Source organism: Uloborus diversus, chromosome 10 (genome assembly GCF_026930045.1).
Source record: "Uloborus diversus isolate 005 chromosome 10, Udiv.v.3.1, whole genome shotgun sequence".
NCBI lineage: Eukaryota > Metazoa > Arthropoda > Arachnida > Araneae > Uloboridae > Uloborus > Uloborus diversus.
Genome location: NC_072740.1, coordinates 55,497,851 through 55,512,544, shown reverse-complemented (window position 1 = coordinate 55,512,544; position 14,694 = coordinate 55,497,851). Strand labels below are relative to the sequence as shown.

The following is a 14,694-nucleotide window of genomic DNA, read 5'->3' as shown; positions in this document are numbered from 1 at the left end:
CAGTGCCTTTACATTTTAACGACACACCGCACTCACAGCTGGAGTGACGTTATGGGATGTAGTCGTATACGAAACATTGTCAATTCTAATATTGATCTGATCCACAGCACCATGACAGTCGAATGGTACATTTACGCTATGCCTTAGTCACGTGTGTTGACACTCATGACGGGGCTCCCAGGAGCCATTTTTTAACAAACCAATGCTCATTAACACACAACAAGGGAGTCAGGGGACCTTCTTTTCTATATTATCAACTTACGTTATGTGTAAAAATTCGAGCACATCTGGAATTACTTGAGACGGTAAGTTGGACTTCCTACGAGTTTGATAGAATTAATGGCGTGTTTATAGTAACTGTAGTACTCGATGACAGAGGACATCGTACGAGACTGTTATGCCTCAATTCTCATGTGTATCGCATCGTACATTCTCACTAGAGGTAACTCAACAGGGCTCTAAAACCTCCATTTGTTTGGGAATTTTTCAGCAATAAAGAATCATTTTGCATATATTTTTGAATTATTTTCTTACATCAATGTTGCCTTCACCTGGATAGAATGTCCTTTCATTCTGACAACTTCTTGATGCGTCGATTTTATTATTATTTTTTCTTATATAGGCCCCTAGTTTCAAAACCGGATACTTGTAGGAGCGGACAAACGCTCAACTTGTAAAAAGTCCGGTTTTGAAACTGAGGCAGACCTTCCTGCCCCATTTCAAGGGGGAAAGAAGCGGTTTTTGAACCTAATATTGAGCAGGCAAATAGGCCTTATGATTATCTACAAGATTAACAAAAAAAAAAAAAAAGAAAATTGAATTTTTTGCAAGTATCCGGTTTTGAAACTAGGGGCCTCATATAGTCTATATGGGGTTTTATAAAGTCTTCATGCATTTCTGAGAAACATGTTTAAAATCTAAATAATTTGCAGATAATCTAATAGAATGCTGTCAGCAGAGGAAAGGAAATCCACTACTCGTGGTCGTATATGTGGAACAATTTAAAGGAGCAGGAAGACAAGCTTACCAGATTTTTAAAAAATGGTAAGAAACAAGTGAAATGGTATTGAGAAAAATGAAAAATATCGTAGGAAACCTTTGATAGTGCCAGAGAATGTGTCGCGTGTACAAGAGGGGGGTTTTCTTTGCTCCAAACGCCTACACGAAGACTCATCCGTAAACTCTCTATCCCTTTTACAACGTAAATTAAATTGTTCGCTACCGTTTATACAAACATACTTATCGCATCCAAACTGTTCAGAAACTTTAAGCCGGGGACAATGCAGCTCGGAAGTCGATGTGTTACGATTTGCTGGAAGCTGTGGAAAATGAGAACATAACGGAGAATGCTCTCTTTAGCGATAACAGAAGCAACGACTCAGTGTCGACCAATAGTGCGGCTCTGATAAGTTGAGCTATGACCTTGACAATGATTACTTCTTTTCGTGGTAATAGAGGAGGATAATTGATGCTGAGTAGAGTTGAGTTAGCTTTGCAAAACTATTCCAACTCTAATCCAAACCAATAACACGTACCTTTTTTATGAAATCCCCAAAAGGAGATTAACATTGTGAAAGTCATAGCTCAACTTACCAAAGCTCCACTAGACTTCTTATTTTGGGGATACGTCAAATATAACGCGTATCAAGTGAGGATTGGCAACATTAAACAATGAAAGCAAAATGTTATGACTGCAGTAGCTCAAATTACATCAGCAATATTACAGAAGGTGTTCCAGTCTGTAGAAAAACGGTGGCAATTGCACCTTGATATTTGATGTGGCCATATTGAATCGAACTAAATTGATATCTATTATATTTCAATTTTGTATTCTTGTATTTCCTAATAAAACCCGTTCAAGCAAAACATAGATACTTTATAAGCACTCTGGTATATATAAATATAATTTGGTATACAGTAGCATAACTAGGAGTTGGCAGGAGTGGCTCTCGCCAGGGGCGCAGCAGCCGGGGGGGGCGGCATTTCGACTGATTTTAAAAAAAAGTTTAAGATTTTATTTATTTATTCATTTATTTTAATCATAGAATTTGAAAAATGCTTTAAAATAATTTTAAAAAATTGCATAAAAAAGAGCTAGAGGGGATATAGATATATTAAAGGTGAAAAAACCTGTAGTTAATATATAAAGCAGTGATTTTTGAACACATATAAATAATCTAAAACAAAAACTCTTCTTTTGGACACAAAAGTTTTTTTTTTCTTTTCAAAAATAACAGACAGAAGAATGAAAAATTGATAAAACTTCCCTGGGCAGCAGGAACTGCGCCCCACCGTACACCAGTAGCGTACCAAGGGGTTCGCAGGAGTGGCTCTCGCTAGGGGTGCAGCAGCCAGGGAGCGGTATTTCGAATGATTAAAAAAAGGGAATTGGGGGGGGGGGGGGTTATATAATCAAAAAACTGATCATACAAGTAGAAAAATGCTTTTATAAATAAAATTAAAAATAAAATTCGAAAGAAAAAGAGCTAGAGGAGAAAATGAAAAATTCCTTAATTCTCAGAAATGGGGGGGGGGGGGTGTAGAGGGGATTTTACCCGTGGCGTGAAATTCGATTCCGATTCATTGGGTTAGCTAAAGTTATTAGCTCAGCACACAATTTGTATACCAGAGAGTACGTTCTATGCCGGATGATTCCTTTTTTTTTTCGGGAAGAGAGCGACATTTTGTCGTGTTATAGCTTGAAGTGTATAGTTTTTTAGGCTAAGTATTTACTCTAATTATAATAAACAATCTAAGCATAAAAAGCCTTATTTGAACAAAATATTGGGAGGCCTTTATTAGCGAAGTGCTTTTATTTTGCCTGTATGTATGATCATGTTTTTTAGTCAATTTCAGATTAACAATGCTTTTTGTATTTGCTTTGCTTTCCTAATTATAATAGAACAAGAGGCCCGTCCCAAACTTTTTCGAGTTGAAATTTAACTGTCTTAAATAAATACTATGCAGATGTTTTTGTTTTAAAATATCCTGCTTGTACAACATTTTTTGTTCTGTTTTTATGAAATTTTAAAAGAAATTTATACACTTCATTTCCTAATCTAGAGAGAACAACCATTACTTCCCCAGGAACAATATAATCTTCTTAAATGCAACGTTGTACTGTGCATAGTTGTACATTTCACTTTCAGTTCTGACGATGGTGATGGCACAAGAAATTTTCAATGGAAATTGCAATTACTTATATTGAAATTGGAAATGTGCAAAGACCATGGGAATTCGATTAATAAGAGCTGACTGACCTGCTGCTGGTCCAGTAAGAATAATCCTCTAAATCATATTAGTCCATATTGATTGTACTTGGGGGGATCCATTTCCATTGTATACATAAAACAAATTAAAGTTTTGCAACGCAATTATTGGAATACCGCCTTTAGTTTTAATAGAATAAATATGGCCTTTTAAAAATGTACTTAAGATACACAGATCGTACAGAGCTCCTAAAAGGCGACGACTTTGAATAGGCTTGAAATATATCTCCAAGCGTTTATCTAGGGAATAGCAGGAATAGTTTGATCAAAGTCACCGGCAAATAAAAAGATGACACCTCTCATAATTTCGTCTTAACCCTTTAGTTCTTTTAGAGTTCTATCCACGGCTTTTATATTCAAACCGTCTCTCATAAAACATCCCTCCTGTATTATGGGGCTGACCTCTTAAAAACGCTTCGCAAATGGTCCTTTATTTATTTTTTTTTATTATTATTATTATTATTTTTTTTTTTATGAATCATACTTCTGACTGTCTTTCTGAAGGGAGACAGTTAAAGTAATTTAAATCTAGAGTGGTCAGGTTTTCGACCACTAAGTAAAATTGGTGCAATTTAGTAAAAAAGGAAAAACCTGCACACTTATCCTTAGTCTGCTTGTTGATTTTCGCCAGTGTTAAACTTTTTTCAGTTCCACCTGGTATGCCGATTAACATTACTTTGAGCTCTGGTATCATAGGCGAGTCGCTGATCGGTTATCAATTTGGTTGGGTGATTAGAAACGTACTCATTCAGTAAGTTGCGATCACGAACCGATCCTGTCCTTACAGAATCGTTTTCGTTGATTCTCTGGGGCCCTGCCGAACAAAACTCCCCTTTTGACTCTTCGCTTCATACAACAATGGTCTTTTCTATTTTTCTTTCTTGCAGATGTCACTCTGCAAGAATGTGCCTTTCATACGAAGAAGGAATTTTTTGAATAGGTGCAGTAGTTCCGAAGCTTACCCGAAACATATAAATATACAAAATAAACACTCTTTATAACATTAAATAAGCCTCAAAGGGTAGCCCGAAATGCAAATGGAAAATTACAACTTCTGGAAACACGGATTTATATCTGTCAGCGCTAATTGAATTCAAATACTAATTTCCTCGAAGCGAATCTCAGTTATAATTCGTTTAAGTGAAATTTAAAGCATAAACTAAGGATAATAGAATGCTATATGCCTTTTCCCTCGCAGCCGCAAACACATATAAATGTTTTGGCGGTTCTTCCGCCAACATCGTGTTTCCATCTTTCTGCATTCAGTTTAAAGAGAACCTTTGACTCTTTTGTCACCGCAATTGTTTTTACGTTTATAACCATAAAACGGTACGAAACAAACTGGTGGTAAAGAAACTATTGGATTAAAAAAAAGTATAAGTACATATATGCATAATTAATAGCCTATGTCACTCAGTAAGAATGCACCTTTCATTCAGTGAAAGAATCTTTCAAATAGTTGAATGGTTCCGGAGATTACCTCGAACATACAAAACACACAAAAATCCGCCCTCTCTCTTTATAGTAATAGTTAGTATAGATTTTCTAAACGATTTGATTTTTATTTGAAAAAAAAAATAATAAATTCTTTCTTTTAGTAAATGTGTACATTATGTTTATTATACATTTTCCTGTTGATTTGAAACAAGTTCAATTAAAAGTTAAAGCTGTTTTGAAAAAAATAAATACATTGCTATAAACGGAACTGAAAACGGTTTATTCTCCATTTGGTTCAAGAACGTACATTATTTATATTTATTAACGAACTGCAAATACTATTGGTCTTATTAAATTTGTGAAATTGTGGGGGGGAGAACTAAAACTTTTGGGACGGGGAAAATTCTCAATTCGTCGAATGAAATCCCAATTTTACCGAATGTTAAAATTCGAGCATGCACACATATACAAATATTACGTCTACTGCGGAGGAATACTGGGCATTATTTAAAACTATTCAAGACAAGAAAATTAGAATGTTTAAGCAGCAATACTGTCTCCTAATTTGTCGAATCGATTAGTCAATGTCCCCCCCCCCCACCAAAAAAAAAAAAATTCGGGAGGTCAAGGTAACCTCTGCTGACTTCCCATATAAGCGATCCTGCGGGAGGGGGGGCGCAATTTCTTAAGCTCGCCAGAGGTGCCAGACCCCGTTGGTACGCTACTGCTGATATATATCTGGTATTAAGTTCTAATTCATTGTTAGTTATTACTGCTCGAATAAACTCACATTATCATTGGGATACAAAACCCTTGAGATGTTTTCTGCGTAATTTCTGTCCAATACAGCTTGAATATAATCACCATCGTTGACTGCAAGAAGAAATAAAAATCAGATATAATATAACTTCGAAAACCTTTGTTGAAGTTCACAAAACTTCTTTCACACACTGCAGTCTCTTACGCTGTTAAGGTCAGGGGTGCCGACTTTCAGAACCTGAACGGCGTATGGCTAAGAGGAATATTATAATTATTATTTTTTTTTTTTGCAGAGAGTTTTAAAGCTCTTGACCAAAAATTTAAGGAATGATAAAAAACATCTAAATGAGAAAGAATGAAAGTGGATATATGGTCACAAAAGCAATGCTCACGCGATACACGCACATGAAACCAACAAATTGACGGCTTCATTGCCGAACATGCATTTGTGACGCAAAACAGGTCACGAATTTATCCCACAATGACGATTTTACAGAACATGTTAATTTTTATTAAAGGTTAAAAGGAGTTGTTCAAATTTGCGGTCTGTACTTTACGCGTCGCTATGCCAACGCTTGCTTGCGAAAATGGTAGCAATGCGAAAGCTTGTCAGAATGGCTCGTCGTTGCAACGCAATGTAATGCAACTGCAGACCGCAAATTTCAACAGCTACTTTAAACCTTTTTTAAAAATTAAAATTGTGTAAAATTGCCTTTCTGTAATAAATTTGTAATTTATTTCGCATCCGTCAGTTTCTGGCTATGCGTGCGTGTAGTGCATCATCATTGTACTCGCGAACAAAGATCCCATATGATTCCTGGCTGTTTAAATATTTTCAATCATTTCTAAACATTTGCCCAAGAGTTTTGAAACACCCAACAAAACATGTTAGGGCTAACTAAATTTCTAAATTTTTTCATAAAAGTTAGCAAATTAAAAAAAAATTCTTTACTTTCAGCGTGAAAACTGATTGCTTGTCCAACATGTTTATATCCCACTTTAGAACTGGAAAGAATATTTAATCACACGTGCAAAGTTCAAACCATTGGTAGGCTCTCATTGAAAAATTTTCTAATTTCGCTATGTAGAAACATATACCAGTGCTACAGCGACCATCTCCTGCCCTCAGAACAAAACAGAGTTTTTCCTACTTTTTGTACGTTTTTTTTCTTTTCAAGGTTTCATCGGTCACGAAATAAAAACCACAGAAAAAATGAATTTTTTTTTTGTGCGGAATATTTCTAACAACATCTACGAGTAACTACTACTCTACATAATCACTGTTCTAATTGGGACATTGATCGAAGCAAAACACCCACTTTCCCAAATCTCTTCATAGAAGGCAACCGCCTGGTCCTACGCTAAGCCGGTCTGAGCCAAATTTTTATCCTCCGAACCAGCATTTTATGTTAGTAAAATGATGAAAAGCGGCCATGTTCTTACTGCAATGACACTATTCATCGTGAACATCTTTACGTTTTTCTCCGAAGTTTCCAATCTTTCCTGTTCCAACACGTTGCTATTACTCTTAAGTCTTCCCGAACAAATTACTCATTTGAGGCAGTGAGAAGCAAAGGGATGTAAGTGGTAAAATGAAAAATTTGGCGATAACCAGTACGAATAGCAGGGAAACCTCTCCTCTCGCTTGAGGCAAGAGATAATATTAGTAGCCACGGTAGGTTCTGTTATACAGCATGATTTAGAAAAACAATTCAATGAAAGCCTACCTAGAACGTTATCTTTAAACGCGTTTTACTCAAAACTAGAAAATGTCAAACAACCCTTTGCTTCTCAGTCCTTTGCATGTAGACGTTGAATGACATTCACACTTCGCAGGATATTCTATTGCTCGAGTTACGTTGAAGTGTTCACTGAGTGTTCAACACAGTCACCTGCTAACTGACATGATAGACTAGTATTCTGCCGTGGACACGTAAAGAGCAGTAACTGTAAATTTCTCTTTTTTTTCATTTCTGTTATCTATTGTACTTTAGCTTTATTGCACAAGCTTGATTGTTTGGTTTTCTCGGGGGGGGGGGGGGGAAGTCAAATTCCAACTTGCAAACTCGTATGTGCAGGAACTGCCGTTTACTTGCCCATGGCAGTATACCGGTAGAGACATCTTGCAATACATCTTACACGTAGCGTCATCTGATTTTCACTAAAATTTTCATTTCGCGACCATACGGACCTTGAAAAAGTAAATTAAAAGCATTCGTGCTAATTATTTCCATATCACTTACACCCCTTTGCTCCAAGGTGCTTCATTCGACAATTATTTGGAAACAAGATTACATTCAAGAACCCTTTTTTTCAAAAAAATAAATACTTACAAAACCTTAAATTGAAACTATTGGGAGACTTGGGCCGACCACAATCGCATTGTGTTCACAATATTGTTCCTAAAGCCAGGTATGGGATTATCGTATGGAATAGCGAACACAATCTAAAAAAAAAATATACATTATACAGTATTAATGCCATAATAACCAGCAAGAAACAAGTATTAAAATGAAACTAAAAATAAATTTACCTGCGTGTCTACCCATTTGCAACCTTTATCAGTCTGTTCTACACGACCATAAAAATTCACGGGTAGGGTATATTCGGGTCTGGCTTTCTCCCATGGGTTTCCAAATCTTAACCAGTCATCGGGTTCCTCAATCTTGAAAGAAAAACATGAAAAAATTTTTATTACATCAAAAATTACTTGTAGAGCAACAAAGTGTATTGAATGTGTAAAGCACAAAACGGCATGAGGAAATTTTCACAAACGGCAACTCCATAAGTATCCAACGAGAGCAGGATTCTTATAAACGTCAGAATTATCAATGGTTTAGAGCAGGGATTCCCAACCTTTGGGTCGCGACCCCAAGGGGGGTCGGCGAAGCATTTCTCAAGGGGGTCGCGACGTAATTCCTAAATAAAAAAAATATATCATTGCACAGTTTGAAAACTAAAATGCGTAGAAGAAAAATTGCATCATTTTAGAGTAGCATCAATACTTGAGCACAGTGGTGAATCCAGGAGAGGGAATTTTGGGGCTGCATCATTACCCCCCCCCCCCAAACCAGAGTACCTGATCCTCAATATCCTCTAAGATTTTCGTAAATTTTGGTTTAATGACTTTAATCTCTACAAATTTCCGCGAAAGAGGGCCGAATTCGCCTTCCTCTAACATTCTTTAAAATTGTCTAAAATTTCGTTTTTGGAACTTTAATTTCGAATCATTTCTGTGAGAGATTCTCTAAACCCCAACTTTTGTCCTAAAAGATGTCCTTTAGTTGCGTTTTTTAGGACTTGCTTTTGGAAATAATTCGGCGAAGAGCCCCGAACCTCATTTCGTCCCTGAACTTCATCAAAAATAGACAAGAAATGGATTTTTGGAATTTTAATTTTGAAAAAAATTCTTGTGTAGTAGCTAATATCTCCTTTTACAGAGTTAAAGATCGCAAAAAATTTCGTTTTTAGAACATATTGGGAAATTTGAAAAATTCTTGGTCAGGGTTCATGAACTTCCCCTTGCTACGGGCCCCGCGCTTCTGGGGGGCCCCGCGCCACGAGAAAAATTCCAGAAAAAAAAACTACTTTCCACACTTTAATCCGTTTAAATTCATCTCTATCTTTCTCTTTTTATTTAGATCTAGCTTTTCTAAATTACTCAAGTAAATTAAAAATCTTATTTTTTTCGTTGGATTGCTTTCCAGAAATTTCTCTCAATTGAAGTCTTAAAAACGCAATTTTAGTTAATCTTTCTTAGTGGACGGAGAAAAAGCTCCGTTGGGTCAAATAAGTTTCAAAACTGATCTAAAAATTACAATTTTAGGCAATGTTTGGAGAACGGAGAATTGGGTTTTCTCTAGATTTTTTTCTTTTTCTTTTTTTTCAAAATGAAGTCAATTTTAAGGTAACTTAAGAAATTTAAGGGAGTTTAGGGTCCCAAAACTTTCAGCTATTCAAGCCTAAAAAAAAAGAAAATTTAAGTTGTTTGTTAACAATAGAGGATAGGGGGAAGGGGTTTCTTTTCTGAAATTGTGTTCAAAACTGAAGTCAATTTCAAGCTATCTTTGGGAGGAAAGGGTTTGAGGGATTGTCCCTCAATGAAATATGGTATGGTTTCAGCTATACCCGCTGGTACAGCTAAAAACAAAATTTCAAGCTATGTGGGAAGATTAGAGAAAGGGAATTCCCCGAGAAACAATTCTGACGCGGTTTTAGATTATCACTGGAGACGTTATCAGGGGGGAGGGGATACGGGTTTGCTTCGTAAAATGTTAGAAACTGAATTATTTCAAGCCGCAGGCTATCTTTAGCTTTAGCTTTAGGTAAAGAGTGGTGGTTTATAGCCTTTCTCCCCGAATGTTGAGAAGCTATGCAAGTAGGTGGATATTCTCCTTTGGAATTTTTTTGAAATTTTGAAATCGAGACGGTTCAAGGGCTTTCTCCGGAATTTTTCGGAATTTGGGGTCGAAAAATTTAAGCAATTTTTGTTGATTTGTTGATAGCCAGAGAAGGAGGATGCTGAAACTCTTAAAGCACAAATCCTAAAACCACACTTCAAAGCTCTCTTTGGAGATGTTAGACAAGAGATGGGAAAGGGTTACCACCCAGAAATTGTTTGAAAGTGGTTTACTTCTTAAAGCTTTCGAAATTGGAGTCCTGAAAAGGTAATTATTAGTCATCCTTTAAATCTTCTTTGGTTACTTAATCTTCATGTTAATTTGTCACCCTCAACCCCCCCCCCCCTTTCCGCGACACGAGCCCGTAGATCCCGCACTGTAAACAATGAGCAAAATTAAGAGGTCGTGATAGAAGAGAAGAAAAAGATTCTGAAACTTACACTTATGTTGAGCGAAATAAATAAATTGTTAAGAGAATATTATTTTTTGATGAACTAAAATAATTATGTGTAGAAGAAAGACTTTAAATATCGTTTTTAATTTTTTCCTCTGAGTGGGAGGGAACTACAAAGCTGCCGCCCATGCCCCGAACCTAACCCATTTCTTTTGCATCACCAAAGGTAGCCAAAAACTTTTTTATTCAAACTTGAAATTCAGAAAAATTCAAGAAGAAAATAGTTTAACATAATCGAAAACCCGCTAAAACTGCTTTCTGGAACTTCAGTTTCGAAAAATTTCCACGAGTGTGTAATCCCGAGCTCGATCCCGTCCTATAACGTCGTCTAATAGGGTGGCCTAGAAATGCGTATTTTGGACAATAATTTCGAAAAATTTCTATGGGAGTGTACCTCTCACCCTCCAACATTGTTAACAGTGGTCTAAAATGTACTTTTAAGACTTTGACTCGAAAATTTTCCGGGTTACCTTGGAGAGTGTCTAAACCCCGTCCCATACCGAAACGTAACCCGCGATAGCCTTCAATCTATCACGTTTTCACAACTTCACTTTCGAGAAATTTCCAGGGGATGGCTTTCGTGAACTCCGCCCCAAAATCACCAAAGAAAATAAAAAAAAAAACTACCCTTTCAGAGTATATAATTAAGAGAATTTTTGCTTAAAATTGTGTTTTTAGATTAATAATAGGTAATAAACTCGAAATTTCCCCAATGGGACCTCCTTGAACACACCTCTTCCCTCTCTCTGCAGCATCATTAAAGATAAGCTACAGTTTTATTTAAGGATTCAATTTTAAAAATCTGCCTGGGAGAGAGTCACTGTGAACCCAAATTTTTTCCTTTGATCTTACCTATGATAGGATGCAATCGCGTTCTTTGACTTCAGTTTCTCCAAATGATGACCTCCGTATCTTCTCTTTCTAATATCACCAGGAGTCGTTAGAAATGAGTTTTTAGTACTGAAATATCGAAAATTTTCCGGGGGTAAGCCCCAGACCCCCCCTCCCCTTTATATCGTCCAAACATTGCGTTTTTGGAATTGAAAGTTAAAAACATGTAGTAACGGGAAGACGAGGGGCAACATAAGAGGGTCCTAACCGTCGTAAAGCTCTAAAATTATATCCACATTTATGTATTCATGCGTGTTATAAGTGCACCTCCCATCTCCATGAAGAAGAGCTCTATTGTTTACAATATCATGCAAAAACGAGGGCCTCTTGGAAACATTTGCTACGGGCCCCGCGCTGGCTTAATCCGGCCCTGCTTGTCATCAAAGAAAACCTATCTTATTCTTTTTTTTGGGGGGTTTAATTTTTGAAACATTTACCTTGTGAGTGCCACAATCCTCTCGGCCCCAACATCATGAAAACTCGTATAACACGTTTAACATTACTATAGCGACTGTATATATATATTTTTTCTTCTACACTCATTGTGTGTTACCCATAAAGCATAAATAAAATATCTCAAGCACCTCCAATTACTATGTAAAATAAATAGCAATGTCTACGCATCCACACACACACAGTTATATTCCGGGCTTGCTGCGTGTCGAGATCATAGATGAGTTATAACTAGAAGCACAGAATGGACAACAACAACATCTCGTAAATTTTGCAAATTTTGTATGCTAAGTTATCAAAAATGATCTCCTAAATCCGAAAATCCAGTTCTTTTTCCGCACAAAAAATTCATTACTTATTAAGCATTGTGACTGCCCTAAAAGCGCCGCGAGAAGAAACGACCCCTGAGTGGCCTGACGTCATTTATGCCACAGTAGACCACGCCCCTTTCCCCACGCAATACAAATTTTTCAATCGGAGTTTAACGCTGATGGTCTCTAAATTTCTTTATTTTGTTATGTACATTTAATATTTTTTATACATTTTCGATTTTCAAAGATTATTGTGCAATGGAACAAGGACTCTAGAAATCTGACATCTATAAATTGCAGAAAATAAAACGTTACAAACCAGCATTTTGTTTTTTTCATCTGAAATCAGAGATGCATGTGGAAGCTCAGAGGTGTAACTTTTTGGTTTATTTTTTAAGTTAGCGCTTTATAAATCGGGATAATTACTATAAATGAGAAAATAGAAGCGGATGGGTTGTAGACTTAATGAGTTCATGGTTTGACTGACCAAACATGGATGGAATGCAGCGCGCACGCAATTTTAATCTCCCCTTTCAATTCAAATACAATGTTTTAAAAGTTAAATTTGAAAATTTGTGGCACTAATTAACTGCATAATCCCTTTCAATATTGCTGTTAACCCAGAAAAAATTTGTAAGCAAATTAAGAAAAACGAAACACGTTATTTTTAATGCCAAACCATGTAAGCGAAAAAAAATAATTTGTAGAAAAAGTGCATTAGAATATCTGAGATGTCGTTTGAGCAAAATGTGATATTTCAGTAAGTTCTAGTTCAATTTCTTTTTAAAATATTCAACTTCTTGAAAAAAAAAAAAGGCTACAGATTGTGGACAAAGGATTTAAGAACAAAAATAATTACAAGACTGTTTCATTTTTAAAATGTTTTTGTAAAAATATGTATTTTGAATAAATAGTTAATATTTTGGTGTTCTTACAGAATCTATATTTCCAAGCTTACAGAAAGTTTAAATAGGGTTTTTTTTCCCCGATTCCAATTTACTCTAAGAGCATTTGTTGGAAATATCAGTTTTAAAATAATACTAATAATTTTAAAGAAAAACTGAAATTGAATGAAAATATAACTTTAAGCTTGAGTAATTTTAAGGTATTACAATTTCTTTAAAACAATTTTTGCACATTGTTTTCGGTTCTTAAAATTAATACAAAAAAAAGACAAATTAATATTTATAAAAATGTAAAAAAGGGCCTAAAAAAGTTATTGTTGAAGTTGTGGGAACTTCGAAAAATAAGTAACCTTAATGAAACATAAGACATAGAAACTATAAAAATAATTTTTAATATAAATCAATGTTGAAGCGAAATTAAGCATGGTGTTAAAGAATCAGACTTTAACATTTTTATTTTTGGAGTTTTACAATATTGTTGTTTTGTACAGACAGAGGGCACCACCAACACGAGCCAAAAATTGCTCACCTAAATTTGAAAAAATAAAGGTGGAGTCATATGCTGTCACTTTTGAAATGCAACAATGTGATTGGGTATTGAGACGGTAGCGTCGGTGTGCCATTTCGTTTTTGGGATTGTGATTTATCTAAAAAAAAGTTCAGTGCATTTCGTCGTATAGAACCAGCATGATGTGGATGCGTGTGAGTTTTGAGCTGCTTTTCCAGCCTCGTGGAAAAAAACGGCGTAAAGTGTTTATGAATCTATAATCATCTTACTTATAATGTGAATAATCAAGTTGTTTTTAAATATAATCTATTAATATTAATCAAGAGCATTTTATAAAGATTGAATTTCTTCTTATCGTCGAAAATCCATCAAGTTTTAATACCCCTTTGGAAGTGCATCCATAAGCCAAGGAGCCGCAGATTCATCAGTATTTTATCATTAACATTTGAAAATCCATCAAGTTTTAATATCTCTTTGGAATTGCATCCATAAGCCGAGGAGCAGCAAATTCATCAGTATTTGCAAAAGATTACAGAATGATTACAAAATGATTATTCATCAAAATTTAACGGATTCCAGAATAACAGCAACCGGAAAATCCGTCAACATTCCAAGGATTGTATTGACCGCTAACTCTCCATAGTCAGTGAACTGTATAATTTTAATCCTGTTGTGAACACCAATGGACTAACGATAGTTTCTTCAAGCATGTGATCTTCAAAATGTCTCAATAGTGTGAAAGCAGTCCATAACCGTTTCATTCGATAAAAAAAAATATAAACAGCCATTTCCATATCTATGATTCAAATCGAAAGAGCAGAGGAATCGTCGTATTCCGATGCCATCCAACATATTCAATAATTACATATATGAAATATCCAAATTACTTCTAATCTATGCATAAATCAATTTATGAATATATATATATATCTAATATTGGTTCTTATGGTTTTTTTTTGTTATTGATGATTTAGTTTAGTATTTTATAACAATATGATATCATGGTAAAATAAAAAAAATGATGGTAAGTTTTCACAGAATTGAATTGTTTTTTTATGAATTTATTGTTAATTGATTTTTATTTGGGAATAAGAATCCCAACTATTCGAAGTACACTTTTGATTGATAATTTTCCACTATACGTTAATATGGGTTTATTGCATTTTTCCTTACACAACGCAATAAGATATTTAATTCATCATTAATATCAAAAATGATCTTTTATATCCAATCTACCATTTAGTAAATATGATCATTTTTTGAACCAATTTATCACATGGACAAGTTTTTTTTTTTTTTTTTTTTTT

At 35.2% G+C, this 14,694-nt stretch overlaps 1 protein-coding gene across 1 annotated transcript in view; it reads right to left on the bottom strand.

Annotated features, from left to right (window-relative positions):
* LOC129231245 (glycogen phosphorylase-like) overlaps positions 1-14,694 on the bottom strand; it is a 143,458-nt gene that overhangs the window by 91,578 nt on the left and 37,186 nt on the right. Inside the window, 4 exon segments of the mRNA XM_054865523.1 lie at positions 5,497-5,579; positions 7,799-7,829; positions 7,831-7,911; positions 7,999-8,130. Of these exon segments, the coding sequence (XP_054721498.1) occupies positions 5,497-5,579; positions 7,799-7,829; positions 7,831-7,911; positions 7,999-8,130 (327 nt within the window).